Raw genomic sequence first — 21,701 nt, forward strand, 5'->3', positions numbered from 1 at the left:
CTGAGCAAGCACCAGGCGACAGTGGACAGGAAAAACTCCTTTTAAAGTGAAAGAAACCTAAAGGAGAAACCTATGGCAGAACCAGGCTCAGGAGGGGGCAGTCAACTGCCGGGACTGGTCGGGGGGTGAGGGTGAAAAAAGAAAAAGGAGGGAGGGGAAGGGGGAAAATGAAGATGGAATAGAGGTGGAGGAAGACGAGCTTACATCAGGTGAGAAGCAGCAGTGTCCCTCCTCCAGAACCAGTGGAAACGTTTTCTCTTCTTTTTTAGATATTCTTCCACCAGCACTTTTTTCTCAATGATGAGGGTTTTCAGCTCATCCATTGTTTCTGTGTTTTCTTTCTCAAGTTTGTTGCATCTTTTCACCATGTCTTCTAATTGTTCTTGTTTTTCTTTAAGATGGTCTTTCAGTTCTTTAACTGTTGCCTCCTCTATTTGCTTTGCCTTGTGCACATCTGTGTGCATGTCTTCCAGCTGCTGGTTTCTCTTCTGGATATCTTGAAGTCTACACTGCAGGTCTTTATGTGTTTTCTGTTGTTCTTGCTTTTGTGCCTGGATTTCAGTGTTTTTGTGCTTCAAGGTCTTAGAAAGTTCTTCAAGTTCTGTATTTTTTCTCAGCATTGCATTGATGCTACTCTGCATCGCTGAGCATTGATTTGCCAGTTTTTTCTTTTCTCCTTCCAGTACAGTTGTTTTGTACTTTGTTTCATTATACAGTTCTTGGAGTTCTTCATTTTTCCTCTGAAGAATAAGTTTTTCTTCTTCCAGTTGTATTTTCTGTTGGTCTTTTTCTTGAAGCAGCTGGTTATTTCCGTGCACTTTTTTATCGAGCCTGATTTGGAGCAATCTGTGTTTTTCCTCCATCTCGTCAACATTGGAGCCCATTTGTTTCAGTTTAATTTCCATTTGCTTCTTGTTTTGAAGCAACTGTTGATTTTTGTGCAGAGTTTTGTCATGTTTCACCTGCAGAGCTTTGTATTTTTCCTCCATGGCTTGGAGTTTGCTCTGCAGGTCGCTCTGCTCTACGGGCTCTTGTTTTTTGTCTTGGAGGATCTCCTTATTTCTCTCCAGAGCTTCATCAAGCATAACTTGCAAGCCTTCATTTTGTGTCTTGATGTTCTTCATCTTGCAATACATTTCTTCCTTTTGTATTTTCTGTTGGTCTTTCTCGTGAACCAACTCTTTATTTCTTTCCAGAGCTTCATCAAACATAACTTGCAAGCCTTCATTCTGTGTCTTGATGTTCTTCATCTTGCAATCCATTTCTTCCTTTTGTATTTTCTGTTGGTCTTTCTCGTGAACCAACTCTTTATTTCTTTCCAGAGCTTCATCAAACATAACTTGCAAGCCTTCATTTTGTTTCTCGATGTTCCTCAGCTTGCAATACATTTCTTCCTGATGTATTTGCTGTTGGTCTTTCTCATGAAGCATCTCTTTATTTTTGAGCAGTGCTTCCTCAAGAGTCATTTGCAGCATTTTCAGTTCTTCCTCCAAGACTTCAAGCTTGGAGTCCGTTTCTTTCTCGAGCATTTCTTGTTGCTCTCTCTCTTGAATGAACTCTTTATTTCTGTGCACTGTTTTCTCGAGCCTGATTTGGAGCAATCTGTGTTTTTCCTCCATCTCGTCAACATTGGAGTCCATTTGTTTCAGTTTAATTTCCATTTGCTTCTTGTCTTGAAGCAACTGTTGATTTTTGTGCAGAGTTTTATCATGTTTCACATGCAGAGCTTTGTATTTTTCCTCCATGGCTTGGAGTTTGCGCTGCATGTCTCTCTGCTGTGTGGACTGTTGTTTCTCTTCTTGGTGGATTTCTTTCAGTTTTTCCAGAGCTTCGTCAAGCTTCTCTTGGAGCTCCTGATTCTTCTTGAGCATGTTTTCCTGTTTTATGCTCTCTTTTTTCTCCTTTTGGAGCAGATCTTTATTTTTTTCCAGAGCTTCGTCAAGCTTCTCTTGGAGCTCCTGATTCTTCTTGAGCATTTTATCCCCTTTAATGCTCTGTTTTGTCTCATTTTGGAGCAGGTCTTTAATTTTTTCCAGAGCTCCATCAAGCTTTTCTTGGAGCTCCTGATTCTTCTCGTCTTGGAGAGCCCATTGTTTCTCCTCAATAATACCCTGTTTTTCTTCAAGCTGGTAGGATAATTCTTCTAATTCAGTGCTCTTTCTCTCATTTTCTTCCATCAGGATCTTAATCTTTTCTCTGTTCATGAGATTTTCTTTCTCCATTTCTTCCAGTCGCTTTTCCTCTAACTCTACCTGTTCATCCCAAGGAAGAGAGCTGATATAAGGGTCTAGGGACTCATACCATGGAATAGAGCTGGGGTCAACTTCTTGTCTTTCTTGCTGTTTCTGAGACATGTTGGAGTCTGTATACTGTGAGTACGGAAAGGATCCAAATGTTTGAAAATGCTTTACTGGTGAACGTTTGAATGCTGCTAACACAAGTGCTGCAAATAACGGACTGAAAGTTCTACATCCTCACCCCTACTTAAGAATTCATGAGGATCAAAGCTTCAAAGGATCAATGCTTTAGAAGCCTGTGACATCAGAATTCCATAAGCCAATGAGGTTGTCACATGACATTTTTGAATGAGGTCATAGTTTTGTATGAATTTTTTAAAATAACATCAACATTCCGTGAGCCAATGAGGTTCTTACATGACTTTTGAATGAGGATAATTTTTTTACTTGGAAAATTACCAATAAAGTTTCAATCCCTGTTATTTTTGTAAAAAGAAAATAAGTATTATTGCAATAACATACAAAGTGAATAAAGAAAGTAAGTAAAAGTACAGTTTTATTTATACAGCACCTTTCAAGACAAATTCATTTTGTTTGCATTGTATTGGTAACTCGTTGAAGTGTTACTGGGTATCATAACCAGACAGTTTGCACATACAGTGAGTGAAAGCATTGGGTGGACTGAATCAGGGTAAATTAAATTGATAGAACTGAGTGGAGTTCTATCAATTGTATTGATCAGAGAGTTAGAACAACAACTAAAAGAAACTTTGATTAATCTGAAAGGAACTAATATAGGTTAACTGGTAGCTGATACAAATCAGGATTTAAAACCTGTTTGACCCCTTGTTTTATTCAATATTGCAATTTATATGATAACTGTTCCATGTGAAAATGTTGGGAAATGAAATATCACAGCTGGAACTCAATAAAAGTGTAAATTCAGAAGAAGTTTTGGTCTTTTCCTCATTAATGCACATCATAGATAACTATGTAATGTGTCTGTTGCACACGTTGTATTTCAGGAATAACTACAAACGTGTTGTATTACAAACAGCTGTATCAGGTCTTTGCATCCACAATCAGTGAGGATAACAAAACTGGAGACCAAAAAAAAAAAAATCTGGTTCTTGTTTTTAAGACGGTCACCTTTAGTTTCACGCTGAGTGATGCTGGGTTGTTACAGACAAACCTGATTATGTTTCCCACTGGGTTTTATACTTCAGAGGCAACACAGAGTAAAGAGAAGCATTGTTATTTCAGTTTAACTTTAGTCTCAGTTTAGTTTAATTCCCTTGTAAATTTGATAAGAGCCAAATTGAGGAAACAAACTCAGTGTGTGGCCAGAAAATGCCATGGTGGCTTACAAACACATGTCACAACAAAATATGAAGGATAAGACAACACACGTATAACGGAAAGAGACGCCACGACTTTGCCACGGTGCCATGGACGCCCAGGTTTGCAAATACAATAACTTGAAAATGAAGCAATGTTATATTTTCAAATTGATACCATAGATACATCTAGCACAAGACTCAAAAAAGTTTGAATCTTCGTGACCTTGACCTCAAGGTCTGATGCCAAGTCTTGTCACTGGAGATTGAGGTGATGCAGGATTTTGAAATTTATTCTATATGTGCAGCTACTAAGAGGCTGAAGGATAACACTGATATTTTTATATTTTCATGGAGCTGCTCTCAAAGCTTTGTCATCTCTCCTATAATTTAGTCCTGGTCCTGCATCACAGTGTGTGGTGTGGAATAACACTGTGATAGTGTCAGAAATTTAGCTTGATCATCTGAGTGTAGCTGCTGCTGCTACTAGCCAGCAAACCGAAATGCAGCATGTAGTGATGCACTGACGCAGGCATTTGATTTGGTATTGGACACATTGCACTCATAAAACCTGGTGTCCGTCGCATATGTGTTTGCGCTGCAGGTAATTAAGTCCTGGGTGTTTTATCATTGAGCCAAATTATCATACTGTTACACTCCTGTATCTTCTCCTGAGTGCTGGAGGGGAAAGCAAAACCTGACCATTACCAATTTATCATATAGGCAGGAGACCTTTGGTCAAAGACAATTATTAATCCATCTGAACTCATTAATATTTGGAGGTACAGCTGTGTCCTGGGATATCCTACACTTCCATGCGCAAACATGGATAGCCTGAGGTTAAGAAAGGAGCAAGACGGTGGTCCCATGATAGTGCAGTTTTTGTTATGGCCTGCAGGGGGAGGCAATTTCCAAACAATTTCTTACTGAGTTTAATTTATTACAACACTATGTTTCGGTCACTAATTGTGGTCTTTTTTTTTTAGTTATTTAGGTAAAGCGGGCCATGCCTTACAGCATCGTTACCCTGCCTCTAACTTAGGAGTGTGCAGTCAAAATGTGGAAAGTGTTCAGTGTAATAAATATCTCCCTTTTGATTCAAAGCTGAATTTCAAAGCAAACACTGAAGCTGTGTGCAGAAAGGGGCCCCAGCGGCTCTTGTGTTTAAGAAGGCTTTCTTGTTTCCACGTTGATAAAACCATGATGGTTTTATTTCATCATGCTTTTATTGAATCTGTTTTGTCCTTTTTCTTGGTGTTGTGGTTTGGATAGTTATCTGAAAAGAGCAGAAACTCTCTCAGATTGTTAAGTGGTCTAACAGGCTGATTGGAGAACCACAGCTGAATTTTCCTGTGCACCAGACAGTTACAGCGGTCAGCTGGTTTAATTTTTCTTGATGATCCTTTACATAGTGAGAATCGTTTTCTTCCTCCCGGACAAAGGTTTCTGGTCCCAAACTGTAAAACGACAAGGTTTTGTTTTCTGTTGTTTCTTCAATTCACGAGAACAAATAAGAGATAAGATAAGATAAAACTTTATTAATCCCTCGGGTGGGTTCCTCTGGGAAATTCGGTTTCCAAAAGCATAGCACCGACAGAAATTACAGAATACTATACACACACACACACACACACACACACACACACACACACACACACACACACACACACACACACACACACACACACACACACACACACACACACATATAAATACAGAGACATATATAAATAAAATAAAATATACGAAGGGGATAAATAGAATAAATAGGAATAAAAATAAAAATACAAGTGAATTGCACATTTCAAGTATTGAGGTCTATTGCACTGTTGACTATTAACAAAAGTATTGCACAAAAGGTATTGCACAGTGAAGTGAAGAGGCACTACAGCTTAGTTGTTCCCCCCTCCTTTGTCCTCCTGTTTCCCCTCCCTCTCCCCTCCAGAGAGGAGTTAAACAGTTTGATGGCGTGTGGGACAAAGGAGTTTTTAAGTCTGTTAGTTCTTGTCTTGGGGAGAAGCAACCTGTCACTGAACAGACTCTTCTGGTTGTTAATGGCCGTGTGCAGAGGATGCCCAGCATTGTTCATAATGTCCAGCAGTTTTTTTAGTGTGCTTTTCTCTGCCACTGTCACCAGAGTGTCCAGCTTCATGCCGACCACAGAGCCAGCCTTCCTGATCAGTTTCTCCAGCCTGCATGAGTCCTTCTTTGCTGTGCTGCTCCCCCAGCACACCACAGCATAGAAAAGTACTCCAGCAACCACTGACTGGTAAAACATCCTCAGGAGCTTCCTGCAGATGTTAAAAGACCTCAGCCTCCTGAGGAAGTACAGTCGGCTTTGGGCTTTTTTATACAGGTGCTCTGTGTTGCATGACCAGTCCAGTTTATCGTCCACCCACAGCCCGAGGTACTTGTACTTGTTGACCACCTCCACCTCCTCCCCCTCTATCTGAACCGGCAGTGGACCTTCTCTGGACCTCCCGAAGTCCACAACCAGTTCCTTAGTCTTTGAGGTGTTGAGTTGCAGGTGGTTTGTGTGACTCCATGCGACAAAGTTCCTCACCAGACTTCTGTACTCCTCTTCCTGATCATCCCAGATACACCCCATGATGGCCGTGTCATCTGCAAACTTCTGAATGTGGCATAATTCAGAGATGTAGCAGAAGTCAGAGGTGTACAGGGTGAAGAGAAGAGGGGACAGCACAGTTCCCTGTGGTGCTCCTGTGCTGCTGACCACAGTGTCAGACGTGCTGTCCTGATCTAAATCTACCTACAGTTACAAATAAAATACCTGAAGTTTGATTTGTGGTGGAGCTGTAATCTGCAAATACAGTCTGTATCTCCATCTGTTCGTTTATGTTTGAGGCTGTTCATTGGTTTCCTTATCTCACATATACGAAGGTTTATAAAACTGTCTTAATGTATAATGAGTGCCTTGCAAAATGTGCTTACACCTCTGGTGCGGTGGTTATGTAGTCTCTAGTATAATATGTACATGCACTGTTTCATTTTACAGTATACTGTAATGATCGTCCTTCCAGGAAATTTGAACCATCAGACACTTAATACCCTTTGAATTTTTTTCTGCGCCAGTTTGAAAGTTTGAACATTTCCAGTTTAGAAATATCTCTGTTTATAGAAGGAAAACTAAACTAAAATCAGGCTTTATTTGACAAGCATATGCTGGCATCCATGAAAGAGTGAAATTTAGATGCAGACACTCTCCCATGATGCCAGTGGTTTTACTTGGAACCCCTGTTGGTAATGACACATGCGGTTTTTCAAACCTTAGCTCATGATTAATAGTAGGTAGGTCAGCTACCACGTCCATAGAGAACAACCTCCACTAGGGTTTAAATAGCTGGGACTCTCCACCTTTTTGTTTTTCAAGCTGAACAAACCTCTTGGATGAGAAGTGAAATGTTTTAAAGGAGTCCAGCTGCCTCTCTTAAGACGACCATGACCTGATTGACTAGGAACCTACACAGATATGGAGTCAGCATGTCTTGTAGATTTCAAACGACATGCAGATAATATAGAGACTGTATCCAGTCTTTGTTTATCTTGGGTCTGTGTTTGAGTCCTTCCTGGCAGATAGAACAGTTCATTTTACCTGAGATTTACCGCTTAAAGCACATATGATAAAACACTAAATGGATCTAGGCAATCAAGATTTGAGACTTGCAACATAAGAAAATGTAATTTTTCAGAAGCTGACCACGCTGCAGCTGTCAGCCAGCAACCAGGACAGCAAGCCAGGCGAGCTCATCTACCGCGTCACCAAACAGACGAGCCTGGGACACCTCGAGCATGCTGCCAGTCTAGGTAGACCAGACCTATATGTCAGTGTTTTTAGAAAGGACGGAAAAGTAAAGATGAACGCCAAACTAAACCAAACCAAACTTTTCCCACCGCTTGGTGAGTAGTTGGCATCCTACATGCAAACTGCAGATGACTATGGCAATCTGATTGCAACCAAAGCAATCACAATTATGTTTTTGGTGCAGCAGACCCTGATTTCACCAAGTGTAAGCAACCACCACAAACCAGTGGCTTTACCCCCCAAAGTTGCCAGGGGTGTGCAGCGCTGTGGTCGATTAATCACCTCTCCGGTTTGAGCCTGTTCTAAAGTGCCTGTTGGTGTGATGGAAGTATTTAAAAAAGTGACAGCAGGGTGTGGAGACGGGAGCTGAGCCGAGGAAGCCTTCATGCATCAAATACCAAGAGTGTCAGGGGAACACCGGGGAGGACGACAACAAAACTGAAACAGGGAGCTAAGAACTTAATCACAAAAACCCGACTTCACTACCGTATGTTTTCAATGTTTTTCTCACTTTTTACAGAATCAAAGTCAAAGTAATGTCAGTACTTCCAAGCTTTAAACCCTGCATGGTCGTACTCTCTCCTGCACTCCATATTATCCTTTGTTGATCTACACACGTCTGTTGCTGCCACGGACGTCGCATGCTCGTACGTCATTGTCATGAGACACTCTCGCGAAGAAAATGACGAGGATTAGTTACGCAGTAATGTAGCCTGCTTACGGGAAAGTAACAGTAATCTAATTACTGTACCTTTTTTGCAATAGTAATCCCTTACTTTACTCGTTACTTGAAAAAAGTAATCAGACTATGCGGTGTTGCCCATCTCTGGTCCAAATACAGAAAGTATCATAGAAAGATTTAAGGTATCGTGCCACATTTGACCTCTGACCTCTTGTTCATGGTTAATAAATTAAGAGTCAAAGGGAAAGACAAATTTGAAACTTTGTTACTTACTACCGTTGTTTGGAATAGATAGGAATATAGGGAATTCTATATTTTTATTTAAAGACAGGACTCACATGTTTTCATTTCTAGTCTTTAAAACCTGTCTCTACCCATCTAGTATTAATTCCTTCTGGTATACAAGTATGTATATTATGCACACACACAAACACACATGCTGCTATTACCCATTTCTTGTTTTTATACCTAAGATGAATTATTGTTGAATGAAGACATTTTTCAAACACATGTAAAATGAGGCCAATTGTGTTTATTGGGTAAAGGAAAAGGTAGAAGGGGGAAAAGGGGGGATAGAAAGAAGGAAAGAGAGAGGAGAGAAAACCCCAACAATCCCCTCTGAGCAAGCACCAGGCGACAGTGGACAGGAAAAACTCCTTTTAAAGTGAAAGAAACCTAAAGGAGAAACCTATGGCAGAACCAGGCTCAGGAGGGGGCAGTCAACTGCCGGGACTGGTCGGGGGGTGAGGGTGAAAAAAGAAAAAGGAGGGAGGGGAAGGGGGAAAATGAAGATGGAATAGAGGTGGAGGAAGACGAGCTTACATCAGGTGAGAAGCAGCAGTGTCCCTCCTCCAGAACCAGTGGAAACGTTTTCTCTTCTTTTTTAGATATTCTTCCACCAGCACTTTTTTCTCAATGATGAGGGTTTTCAGCTCATCCATTGTTTCTGTGTTTTCTTTCTCAAGTTTGTTGCATCTTTTCACCATGTCTTCTAATTGTTCTTGTTTTTCTTTAAGATGGTCTTTCAGTTCTTTAACTGTTGCCTCCTCTATTTGCTTTGCCTTGTGCACATCTGTGTGCATGTCTTCCAGCTGCTGGTTTCTCTTCTGGATATCTTGAAGTCTACACTGCAGGTCTTTATGTGTTTTCTGTTGTTCTTGCTTTTGTGCCTGGATTTCAGTGTTTTTGTGCTTCAAGGTCTTAGAAAGTTCTTCAAGTTCTGTATTTTTTCTCAGCATTGCATTGATGCTACTCTGCATCGCTGAGCATTGATTTGCCAGTTTTTTCTTTTCTCCTTCCAGTACAGTTGTTTTGTACTTTGTTTCATTATACAGTTCTTGGAGTTCTTCATTTTTCCTCTGAAGAATAAGTTTTTCTTCTTCCAGTTGTATTTTCTGTTGGTCTTTTTCTTGAAGCAGCTGGTTATTTCCGTGCACTTTTTTATCGAGCCTGATTTGGAGCAATCTGTGTTTTTCCTCCATCTCGTCAACATTGGAGCCCATTTGTTTCAGTTTAATTTCCATTTGCTTCTTGTTTTGAAGCAACTGTTGATTTTTGTGCAGAGTTTTGTCATGTTTCACCTGCAGAGCTTTGTATTTTTCCTCCATGGCTTGGAGTTTGCTCTGCAGGTCGCTCTGCTCTACGGGCTCTTGTTTTTTGTCTTGGAGGATCTCCTTATTTCTCTCCAGAGCTTCATCAAGCATAACTTGCAAGCCTTCATTTTGTGTCTTGATGTTCTTCATCTTGCAATACATTTCTTCCTTTTGTATTTTCTGTTGGTCTTTCTCGTGAACCAACTCTTTATTTCTCTCCAGAGCTTCATCAAGCATAACTTGCAAGCCTTCATTCTGTGTCTTGATGTTCTTCATCTTGCAATCCATTTCTTCCTTTTGTATTTTCTGTTGGTCTTTCTCGTGAACCAACTCTTTATTTCTTTCCAGAGCTTCATCAAACATAACTTGCAAGCCTTCATTTTGTTTCTCGATGTTCCTCAGCTTGCAATACATTTCTTCCTGATGTATTTGTTGTTGGTCTTTCTCGTGAAGCAACTCTTTATTTTTGAGCTGTGTTTCCTCAAGAGTCATTTGCAGCATTTTCAGTTCTTCCTCCAAGACTTCAAGCTTGGAGTCCGTTTCTTTCTCGAGCATTTCTTGTTGCTCTCTCTCTTGAATGAACTCTTTATTTCTGTGCACTGTTTTCTCGAGCCTGATTTGGAGCAATCTGTGTTTTTCCTCCATCTCGTCAACATTGGAGTCCATTTGTTTCAGTTTAATTTCCATTTGCTTCTTGTCTTGAAGCAACTGTTGATTTTTGTGCAGAGTTTTATCATGTTTCACATGCAGAGCTTTGTATTTTTCCTCCATGGCTTGGAGTTTGCGCTGCATGTCTCTCTGCTGTGTGGACTGTTGTTTCTCTTCTTGGTGGATTTCTTTCAGTTTTTCCAGAGCTTCGTCAAGCTTCTCTTGGAGCTCCTGATTCTTCTTGAGCATGTTTTCCTGTTTTATGCTCTCTTTTTTCTCCTTTTGGAGCAGATCTTTATTTTTTTCCAGAGCTTCGTCAAGCTTCTCTTGGAGCTCCTGATTCTTCTTGAGCATTTTATCCCCTTTAATGCTCTGTTTTGTCTCATTTTGGAGCAGGTCTTTAATTTTTTCCAGAGCTCCATCAAGCTTTTCTTGGAGCTCCTGATTCTTCTCGTCTTGGAGAGCCCATTGTTTCTCCTCAATAATACCCTGTTTTTCTTCAAGCTGGTAGGATAATTCTTCTAATTCAGTGCTCTTTCTCTCATTTTCTTCCATCAGGATCTTAATCTTTTCTCTGTTCATGAGATTTTCTTTCTCCATTTCTTCCAGTCGCTTTTCCTCTAACTCTACCTGTTCATCCCAAGGAAGAGAGCTGATATAAGGGTCTAGGGACTCATACCATGGAATAGAGCTGGGGTCAACTTCTTGTCTTTCTTGCTGTTTCTGAGACATGTTGGAGTCTGTATACCGTGAGTACGGAAAGGATCCAAATGTTTGAAAATGCTTTACTGGTGAACGTTTGAATGCTGCTAACACAAGTGCTGCAAATAACGGACTGAAAGTTCTACATCCTCACCCCTACTTAAGAATTCATGAGGATCAAAGCTTCAAAGGATCAATGCTTTAGAAGCCTGTGACATCAGAATTCCATAAGCCAATGAGGTTGTCACATGACATTTTTGAATGAGGTCATAGTTTTGTATGAATTTTTAAAAATAACATCAACATTCCGTGAGCCAATGAGGTTCTTACATGACTTTTGAATGAGGATAATTTTTTTACTTGGAAAATTACCAATAAAGTTTCAATCCCTGTTATTTTTGTAAAAAGAAAATAAGTATTATTGCAATAACATACAAAGTGAATAAAGAAAGTAAGTAAAAGTACAGTTTTATTTATACAGCACCTTTCAAGACAAATTCATTTTGTTTGCATTGTATTGGTAACTCGTTGAAGTGTTACTGGGTATCATAACCAGACAGTTTGCACATACAGTGAGTGAAAGCATTGGGTGGACTGAATCAGGGTAAATGAAATTGATAGAACTGAGTGGAGTTCTATCAATTGTATTGATCAGAGAGTTAGAACAACAACTAAAAGAAACTTTGATTAATCTGAAAGGAACTAATATAGGTTAACTGGTAGCTGATACAAATCAGGATTTAAAACCTGTTTGACCCCTTGTTTTATTCAATATTGCAATTTATATGATAACTGTTCCATGTGAAAATGTTGGGAAATGAAATATCACAGCTGGAACTCAATAAAAGTGTAAATTCAGAAGAAGTTTTGGTCTTTTCCTCATTAATGCACATCATAGATAACTATGTAATGTGTCTGTTGCACACGTTGTATTTCAGGAATAACTACAAACGTGTTGTATTACAAACAGCTGTATCAGGTCTTTGCATCCACAATCAGTGAGGATAACAAAACTGGAGACCAAAAAAAAAAAAAATCTGGTTCTTGTTTTTAAGACGGTCACCTTTAGTTTCACGCTGAGTGATGCTGGGTTGTTACAGACAAACCTGATTATGTTTCCCACTGGGTTTTATACTTCAGAGGCAACACAGAGTAAAGAGAAGCATTGTTATTTCAGTTTAACTTTAGTCTCAGTTTAGTTTAATTCCCTTGTAAATTTGATAAGAGCCAAATTGAGGAAACAAACTCAGTGTGTGGCCAGAAAATGCCATGGTGGCTTACAAACACATGTCACAACAAAATATGAAGGATAAGACAACACACGTATAACGGAAAGAGACGCCACGACTTTGCCACGGTGCCATGGACGCCCAGGTTTGCAAATACAATAACTTGAAAATGAAGCAATGTTGTATTTTCAAATTGATACCATAGATACATCTAGCACAAGACTCAAAAAAGTTTGAATCTTCGTGACCTTGACCTCAAGGTCTGATGCCAAGTCTTGTCACTGGAGATTGAGGTGATGCAGGATTTTGAAATTTATTCTATATGTGCAGCTACTAAGAGGCTGAAGGATAACACTGATATTTTTATATTTTCATGGAGCTGCTCTCAAAGCTTTGTCATCTCTCCTATAATTTAGTCCTGGTCCTGCATCACAGTGTGTGGTGTGGAATAACACTGTGATAGTGTCAGAAATTTAGCTTGATCATCTGAGTGTAGCTGCTGCTGCTACTAGCCAGCAAACCGAAATGCAGCATGTAGTGATGCACTGACGCAGGCATTTGATTTGGTATTGGACACATTGCACTCATAAAACCTGGTGTCCGTCGCATATGTGTTTGCGCTGCAGGTAATTAAGTCCTGGGTGTTTTATCATTGAGCCAAATTATCATACTGTTACACTCCTGTATCTTCTCCTGAGTGCTGGAGGGGAAAGCAAAACCTGACCATTACCAATTTATCATATAGGCAGGAGACCTTTGGTCAAAGACAATTATTAATCCATCTGAACTCATTAATATTTGGAGGTACAGCTGTGTCCTGGGATCTCCTACACTTCCATGCGCAAACATGGATAGCCTGAGGTTAAGAAAGGAGCAAGACGGTGGTCCCATGATAGTGCAGTTTTTGTTATGGCCTGCAGGGGGAGGCAATTTCCAAACAATTTCTTACTGAGTTTAATTTATTACAACACTATGTTTCGGTCACTAATTGTGGTCTTTTTTTTTAGTTATTTAGGTAAAGCGGGCCATGCCTTACAGCATCGTTACCCTGCCTCTAACTTAGGAGTGTGCAGTCAAAATGTGGAAAGTGTTCAGTGTAATAAATATCTCCCTTTTGATTCAAAGCTGAATTTCAAAGAAAACACTGAAGCTGTGTGCAGAAAGGGGCCCCAGCGGCTCTTGTGTTTAAGAAGGCTTTCTTGTTTCCACGTTGATAAAACCATGATGGTTTTATTTCATCATGCTTTTATTGAATGTGTTTTGTCCTTTTTCTTGGTGTTGTGGTTTGGATAGTTATCTGAAAAGAGCAGAAACTCTCTCAGATTGTTAAGTGGTCTAACAGGCTGATTGGAGAACCACAGCTGAATTTTCCTGTGCACCAGACAGTTACAGCGGTCAGCTGGTTTAATTTTTCTTGATGATCCTTTACATAGTGAGAATCGTTTTCTTCCTCCCGGACAAAGGTTTCTGGTCCCAAACTGTAAAACGACAAGGTTTTGTTTTCTGTTGTTTCTTCAATTCACGAGAACAAATAAGAGATAAGATAAGATAAAACTTTATTAATCCCTCGGGTGGGTTCCTCTGGGAAATTCGGTTTCCAAAAGCATAGCACCGACAGAAATTACAGAATATTATACACACACACACACACACACACACACACACACACACACACACACACACACACACACACACACACACACACACACACACACACACACACACACATATAAATACAGAGACATATATAAATAAAATAAAATATACGAAGGGGATAAATAGAATAAATAGGAATAAAAATAAAAATACAAGTGAATTGCACATTTCAAGTATTGAGGTCTATTGCACTGTTGACTATTAACAAAAGTATTGCACAAAAGGTATTGCACAGTGAAGTGAAGAGGCACTACAGCTTAGTTGTTCCCCCCTCCTTTGTCCTCCTGTTTCCCCTCCCTCTCCCCTCCAGAGAGGAGTTAAACAGTTTGATGGCGTGTGGGACAAAGGAGTTTTTAAGTCTGTTAGTTCTTGTCTTGGGGAGAAGCAACCTGTCACTGAACAGACTCTTCTGGTTGTTAATGGCCGTGTGCAGAGGATGCCCAGCATTGTTCATAATGTCCAGCAGTTTTTTTAGTGTGCTTTTCTCTGCCACTGTCACCAGAGTGTCCAGCTTCATGCCGACCACAGAGCCAGCCTTCCTGATCAGTTTCTCCAGCCTGCATGAGTCCTTCTTTGCTGTGCTGCTCCCCCAGCACACCACAGCATAGAAAAGTACTCCAGCAACCACTGACTGGTAAAACATCCTCAGGAGCTTCCTGCAGATGTTAAAAGACCTCAGCCTCCTGAGGAAGTACAGTCGGCTTTGGGCTTTTTTATACAGGTGCTCTGTGTTGCATGACCAGTCCAGTTTATCGTCCACCCACAGCCCGAGGTACTTGTACTTGTTGACCACCTCCACCTCCTCCCCCTCTATCTGAACCGGCAGTGGACCTTCTCTGGACCTCCCGAAGTCCACAACCAGTTCCTTAGTCTTTGAGGTGTTGAGTTGCAGGTGGTTTGTGTGACTCCATGCGACAAAGTTCCTCACCAGACTTCTGTACTCCTCTTCCTGATCATCCCAGATACACCCCATGATGGCCGTGTCATCTGCAAACTTCTGAATGTGGCATAATTCAGAGATGTAGCAGAAGTCAGAGGTGTACAGGGTGAAGAGAAGAGGGGACAGCACAGTTCCCTGTGGTGCTCCTGTGCTGCTGACCACAGTGTCAGACGTGCTGTCCTGATCTAAATCTACCTACAGTTACAAATAAAATACCTGAAGTTTGATTTGTGGTGGAGCTGTAATCTGCAAATACAGTCTGTATCTCCATCTGTTCGTTTATGTTTGAGGCTGTTCATTGGTTTCCTTATCTCACATATACGAAGGTTTATAAAACTGTCTTAATGTATAATGAGTGCCTTGCAAAATGTGCTTACACCTCTGGTGCGGTGGTTATGTAGTCTCTAGTATAATATGTACATGCACTGTTTCATTTTACAGTATACTGTAATGATCGTCCTTCCAGGAAATTTGAACCATCAGACACTTAATACCCTTTGAATTTTTTTCTGCGCCAGTTTGAAAGTTTGAACATTTCCAGTTTAGAAATATCTCTGTTTATAGAAGGAAAACTAAACTAAAATCAGGCTTTATTTGACAAGCATATGCTGGCATCCATGAAAGAGTGAAATTTAGATGCAGACACTCTCCCATGATGCCAGTGGTTTTACTTGGAACCCCTGTTGGTAATGACACATGCGGTTTTTCAAACCTTAGCTCATGATTAATAGTAGGTAGGTCAGCTACCACGTCCATAGAGAACAACCTCCACTAGGGTTTAAATAGCTGGGACTCTCCACCTTTTTGTTTTTCAAGCTGAACAAACCTCTTGGATGAGAAGTGAAATGTTTTAAAGGAGTCCAGCTGCCTCTCTTAAGACGACCATGACCTGATTGACTAGGAACCTACACAGATATGGAGTCAGCATGTCTTGTAGATTTCAAACGACATGCAGATAATATAGAGACTGTATCCAGTCTTTGTTTATCTTGGGTCTGTGTTTGAGTCCTTCCTGGCAGATAGAACAGTTCATTTTACCTGAGATTTACCGCTTAAAGCACATATGATAAAACACTAAATGGATCTAGGCAATCAAGATTTGAGACTTGCAACATAAGAAAATGTAATTTTTCAGAAGCTGACCACGCTGCAGCTGTCAGCCAGCAACCAGGACAGCAAGCCAGGCGAGCTCATCTACCGCGTCACCAAACAGACGAGCCTGGGACACCTCGAGCATGCTGCCAGTCTAGGTAGACCAGACCTATATGTCAGTGTTTTTAGAAAGGACGGAAAAGTAAAGATGAACGCCAAACTAAACCAAACCAAACTTTTCCCACCGCTTGGTGAGTAGTTGGCATCCTACATGCAAACTGCAGATGACTATGGCAATCTGATTGCAACCAAAGCAATCACAATTATGTTTTTGGTGCAGCAGACCCTGATTTCACCAAGTGTAAGCAACCACCACAAACCAGTGGCTTTACCCCCCAAAGTTGCCAGGGGTGTGCAGCGCTGTGGTCGATTAATCACCTCTCCGGTTTGAGCCTGTTCTAAAGTGCCTGTTGGTGTGATGGAAGTATTTAAAAAAGTGACAGCAGGGTGTGGAGACGGGAGCTGAGCCGAGGAAGCCTTCATGCATCAAATACCAAGAGTGTCAGGGGAACACCGGGGAGGACGACAACAAAACTGAAACAGGGAGCTAAGAACTTAATCACAAAAACCCGACTTCACTACCGTATGTTTTCAATGTTTTTCTCACTTTTTACAGAATCAAAGTCAAAGTAATGTCAGTACTTCCAAGCTTTAAACCCTGCATGGTCGTACTCTCTCCTGCACTCCATATTATCCTTTGTTGATCTACACACGTCTGTTGCTGCCACGGACGTCGCATGCTCGTACGTCATTGTCATGAGACACTCTCGCGAAGAAAATGACGAGGATTAGTTACGCAGTAATGTAGCCTGCTTACGGGAAAGTAACAGTAATCTAATTACTGTACCTTTTTTGCAATAGTAATCCCTTACTTTACTCGTTACTTGAAAAAAGTAATCAGACTATGCGGTGTTGCCCATCTCTGGTCCAAATACAGAAAGTATCATAGAAAGATTTAAGGTATCGTGCCACATTTGACCTCTGACCTCTTGTTCATGGTTAATAAATTAAGAGTCAAAGGGAAAGACAAATTTGAAACTTTGTTACTTACTACCGTTGTTTGGAATAGATAGGAATATAGGGAATTCTATATTTTTATTTAAAGACAGGACTCACATGTTTTCATTTCTAGTCTTTAAAACCTGTCTCTACCCATCTAGTATTAATTCCTTCTGGTATACAAGTATGTATATTATGCACACACACAAACACACATGCTGCTATTACCCATTTCTTGTTTTTATACCTAAGATGAATTATTGTTGAATGAAGACATTTTTCAAACACATGTAAAATGAGGCCAATTGTGTTTATTGGGTAAAGGAAAAGGTAGAAGGGGGAAAAGGGGGGATAGAAAGAAGGAAAGAGAGAGGAGAGAAAACCCCAACAATCCCCTCTGAGCAAGCACCAGGCGACAGTGGACAGGAAAAACTCCTTTTAAAGTGAAAGAAACCTAAAGGAGAAACCTATGGCAGAACCAGGCTCAGGAGGGGGCAGTCAACTGCCGGGACTGGTCGGGGGGTGAGGGTGAAAAAAGAAAAAGGAGGGAGGGGAAGGGGGAAAATGAAGATGGAATAGAGGTGGAGGAAGACGAGCTTACATCAGGTGAGAAGCAGCAGTGTCCCTCCTCCAGAACCAGTGGAAACGTTTTCTCTTCTTTTTTAGATATTCTTCCACCAGCACTTTTTTCTCAATGATGAGGGTTTTCAGCTCATCCATTGTTTCTGTGTTTTCTTTCTCAAGTTTGTTGCATCTTTTCACCATGTCTTCTAATTGTTCTTGTTTTTCTTTAAGATGGTCTTTCAGTTCTTTAACTGTTGCCTCCTCTATTTGCTTTGCCTTGTGCACATCTGTGTGCATGTCTTCCAGCTGCTGGTTTCTCTTCTGGATATCTTGAAGTCTACACTGCAGGTCTTTATGTGTTTTCTGTTGTTCTTGCTTTTGTGCCTGGATTTCAGTGTTTTTGTGCTTCAAGGTCTTAGAAAGTTCTTCAAGTTCTGTATTTTTTCTCAGCATTGCATTGATGCTACTCTGCATCGCTGAGCATTGATTTGCCAGTTTTTTCTTTTCTCCTTCCAGTACAGTTGTTTTGTACTTTGTTTCATTATACAGTTCTTGGAGTTCTTCATTTTTCCTCTGAAGAATAAGTTTTTCTTCTTCCAGTTGTATTTTCTGTTGGTCTTTTTCTTGAAGCAGCTGGTTATTTCCGTGCACTTTTTTATCGAGCCTGATTTGGAGCAATCTGTGTTTTTCCTCCATCTCGTCAACATTGGAGCCCATTTGTTTCAGTTTAATTTCCATTTGCTTCTTGTTTTGAAGCAACTGTTGATTTTTGTGCAGAGTTTTGTCATGTTTCACCTGCAGAGCTTTGTATTTTTCCTCCATGGCTTGGAGTTTGCTCTGCAGGTCGCTCTGCTCTACGGGCTCTTGTTTTTTGTCTTGGAGGATCTCCTTATTTCTCTCCAGAGCTTCATCAAGCATAACTTGCAAGCCTTCATTTTGTGTCTTGATGTTCTTCATCTTGCAATACATTTCTTCCTTTTGTATTTTCTGTTGGTCTTTCTCGTGAACCAACTCTTTATTTCTTTCCAGAGCTTCATCAAACATAACTTGCAAGCCTTCATTCTGTGTCTTGATGTTCTTCATCTTGCAATACATTTCTTCCTTTTGTATTTTCTGTTGGTCTTTCTCGTGAACCAACTCTTTATTTCTTTCCAGAGCTTCATCAAACATAACTTGCAAGCCTTCATTTTGTTTCTCGATGTTCCTCAGCTTGCAATACATTTCTTCCTGATGTATTTGCTGTTGGTCTTTCTCATGAAGCATCTCTTTATTTTTGAGCAGTGCTTCCTCAAGAGTCATTTGCAGCATTTTCAGTTCTTCCTCCAAGACTTCAAGCTTGGAGTCCGTTTCTTTCTCGAGCATTTCTTGTTGCTCTCTCTCTTGAATTAACTCTTTATTTCTGTGCACTGTTTTCTCGAGCCTGATTTGGAGCAATCTGTGTTTTTCCTCCATCTCGTCAACATTGGAGTCCATTTGTTTCAGTTTAATTTCCATTTGCTTCTTGTCTTGAAGCAACTGTTGATTTTTGTGCAGAGTTTTATCATGTTTCACATGCAGAGCTTTGTATTTTTCCTCCATGGCTTGGAGTTTGCGCTGCATGTCTCTCTGCTGTGTGGACTGTTGTTTCTCTTCTTGGTGGATTTCTTTCAGTTTTTCCAGAGCTTCGTCAAGCTTCTCTTGGAGCTCCTGATTCTTCTTGAGCATGTTTTCCTGTTTTATGCTCTCTTTTTTCTCCTTTTGGAGCAGATCTTTATTTTTTTCCAGAGCTTCGTCAAGCTTCTCTTGGAGCTCCTGATTCTTCTTGAGCATTTTATCCCCTTTAATGCTCTGTTTTGTCTCATTTTGGAGCAGGTCTTTAATTTTTTCCAGAGCTCCATCAAGCTTTTCTTGGAGCTCCTGATTCTTCTCGTCTTGGAGAGCCCATTGTTTCTCCTCAATAATACCCTGTTTTTCTTCAAGCTGGTAGGATAATTCTTCTAATTCAGTGCTCTTTCTCTCATTTTCTTCCATCAGGATCTTAATCTTTTCTCTGTTCATGAGATTTTCTTTCTCCATTTCTTCCAGTCGCTTTTCCTCTAACTCTACCTGTTCATCCCAAGGAAGAGAGCTGATATAAGGGTCTAGGGACTCATACCATGGAATAGAGCTGGGGTCAACTTCTTGTCTTTCTTGCTGTTTCTGAGACATGTTGGAGTCTGTATACCGTGAGTACGGAAAGGATCCAAATGTTTGAAAATGCTTTACTGGTGAACGTTTGAATGCTGCTAACACAAGTGCTGCAAATAACGGACTGAAAGTTCTACATCCTCACCCCTACTTAAGAATTCATGAGGATCAAAGCTTCAAAGGATCAATGCTTTAGAAGCCTGTGACATCAGAATTCCATAAGCCAATGAGGTTGTCACATGACATTTTTGAATGAGGTCATAGTTTTGTATGAATTTTTTAAAATAACATCAACATTCCGTGAGCCAATGAGGTTCTTACATGACTTTTGAATGAGGATAATTTTTTTACTTGGAAAATTACCAATAAAGTTTCAATCCCTGTTATTTTTGTAAAAAGAAAATAAGTATTATTGCAATAACATACAAAGTGAATAAAGAAAGTAAGTAAAAGTACAGTTTTATTTATACAGCACCTTTCAAGACAAATTCATTTTGTTTGCATTGTATTGGTAACTCGTTGAAGTGTTACTGGGTATCATAACCAGACAGTTTGCACATACAGTGAGTGAAAGCATTGGGTGGACTGAATCAGGGTAAATTAAATTGATAGAACTGAGTGGAGTTCTATCAATTGTATTGATCAGAGAGTTAGAACAACAACTAAAAGAAACTTTGATTAATCTGAAAGGAACTAATATAGGTTAACTGGTAGCTGATACAAATCAGGATTTAAAACCTGTTTGACCCCTTGTTTTATTCAATATTGCAATTTATATGATAACTGTTCCATGTGAAAATGTTGGGAAATGAAATATCACAGCTGGAACTCAATAAAAGTGTAAATTCAGAAGAAGTTTTGGTCTTTTCCTCATTAATGCACATCATAGATAACTATGTAATGTGTCTGTTGCACACGTTGTATTTCAGGAATAACTACAAACGTGTTGTATTACAAACAGCTGTATCAGGTCTTTGCATCCACAATCAGTGAGGATAACAAAACTGGAGACCAAAAAAAAAAAAAATCTGGTTCTTGTTTTTAAGCCGGTCACCTTTAGTTTCACGCTGAGTGATGCTGGGTTGTTACAGACAAACCTGATTATGTTTCCCACTGGGTTTTATACTTCAGAGGCAACACAGAGTAAAGAGAAGCATTGTTATTTCAGTTTAACTTTAGTCTCAGTTTAGTTTAATTCCCTTGTAAATTTGATAAGAGCCAAATTGAGGAAACAAACTCAGTGTGTGGCCAGAAAATGCCATGGTGGCTTACAAACACATGTCACAACAAAATATGAAGGATAAGACAACACACATATAACGGAAAGAGACGCCACGACTTTGCCACGGTGCCATGGACGCCCAGGTTTGCAAATACAATAACTTGAAAATGAAGCAATGTTGTATTTTCAAATTGATACCATAGATACATCTAGCACAAGACTCAAAAAAGTTTGAATCTTCGTGACCTTGACCTCAAGGTCTGATGCCAAGTCTTGTCACTGGAGATTGAGGTGATGCAGGATTTTGAAATTTATTCTATATGTGCAGCTACTAAGAGGCTGAAGGATAACACTGATATTTTTATATTTTCATGGAGCTGCTCTCAAAGCTTTGTCATCTCTCCTATAATTTAGTCCTGGTCCTGCATCACAGTGTGTGGTGTGGAATAACACTGTGATAGTGTCAGAAATCTAGCTTGATCATCTGAGTGTAGCTGCTGCTGCTACTAGCCAGCAAACCGAAATGCAGCATGTAGTGATGCACTGACGCAGGCATTTGATTTGGTATTGGACACATTGCACTCATAAAACCTGGTGTCCGTCGCATATGTGTTTGCGCTGCAGGTAATTAAGTCCTGGGTGTTTTATCATTGAGCCAAATTATCATACTGTTACACTCCTGTATCTTCTCCTGAGTGCTGGAGGGGAAAGCAAAACCTGACCATTACCAATTTATCATATAGGCAGGAGAC

At 40.1% G+C, this 21,701-nt stretch overlaps 2 protein-coding genes across 2 annotated transcripts; both read right to left on the reverse strand.

Annotated features, from left to right (window-relative positions):
* Nucleotides 1-200: 200 nt before the first annotated feature.
* Nucleotides 201-2,354, reverse strand: LOC146662230 (uncharacterized). The gene is made up of 2 exons (XM_085418735.1): nucleotides 1,223-2,354; nucleotides 201-1,096 (listed from the first exon to the last, which is right to left on the reverse strand). Exons 1-2 carry the CDS (start codon nucleotides 2,352-2,354, stop codon nucleotides 201-203), a joined length of 2,028 nt encoding a protein of 675 aa, XP_085274861.1.
* A 6,543-nt stretch (nucleotides 2,355-8,897) lies between these two features.
* Nucleotides 8,898-20,268, reverse strand: LOC146662231 (uncharacterized). Its single transcript, XM_085417885.1, has 5 exons — nucleotides 20,259-20,268; nucleotides 17,599-19,867; nucleotides 12,922-12,950; nucleotides 10,255-11,170; nucleotides 8,898-9,885 (listed from the first exon to the last, which is right to left on the reverse strand). Exons 1-5 carry the CDS (start codon nucleotides 20,266-20,268, stop codon nucleotides 8,898-8,900), a joined length of 4,212 nt encoding a protein of 1,403 aa, XP_085274011.1.
* Between the last annotated feature and the right edge of the window lie 1,433 nt (nucleotides 20,269-21,701).

Source organism: Rhamphochromis longiceps, linkage group LG9 (assembly GCF_057381845.1).
Source record: "Rhamphochromis longiceps isolate RC_006_pf linkage group LG9, R_longiceps_female_GT1.1, whole genome shotgun sequence".
Classification (NCBI taxonomy): Eukaryota; Metazoa; Chordata; class Actinopteri; order Cichliformes; family Cichlidae; genus Rhamphochromis; species Rhamphochromis longiceps.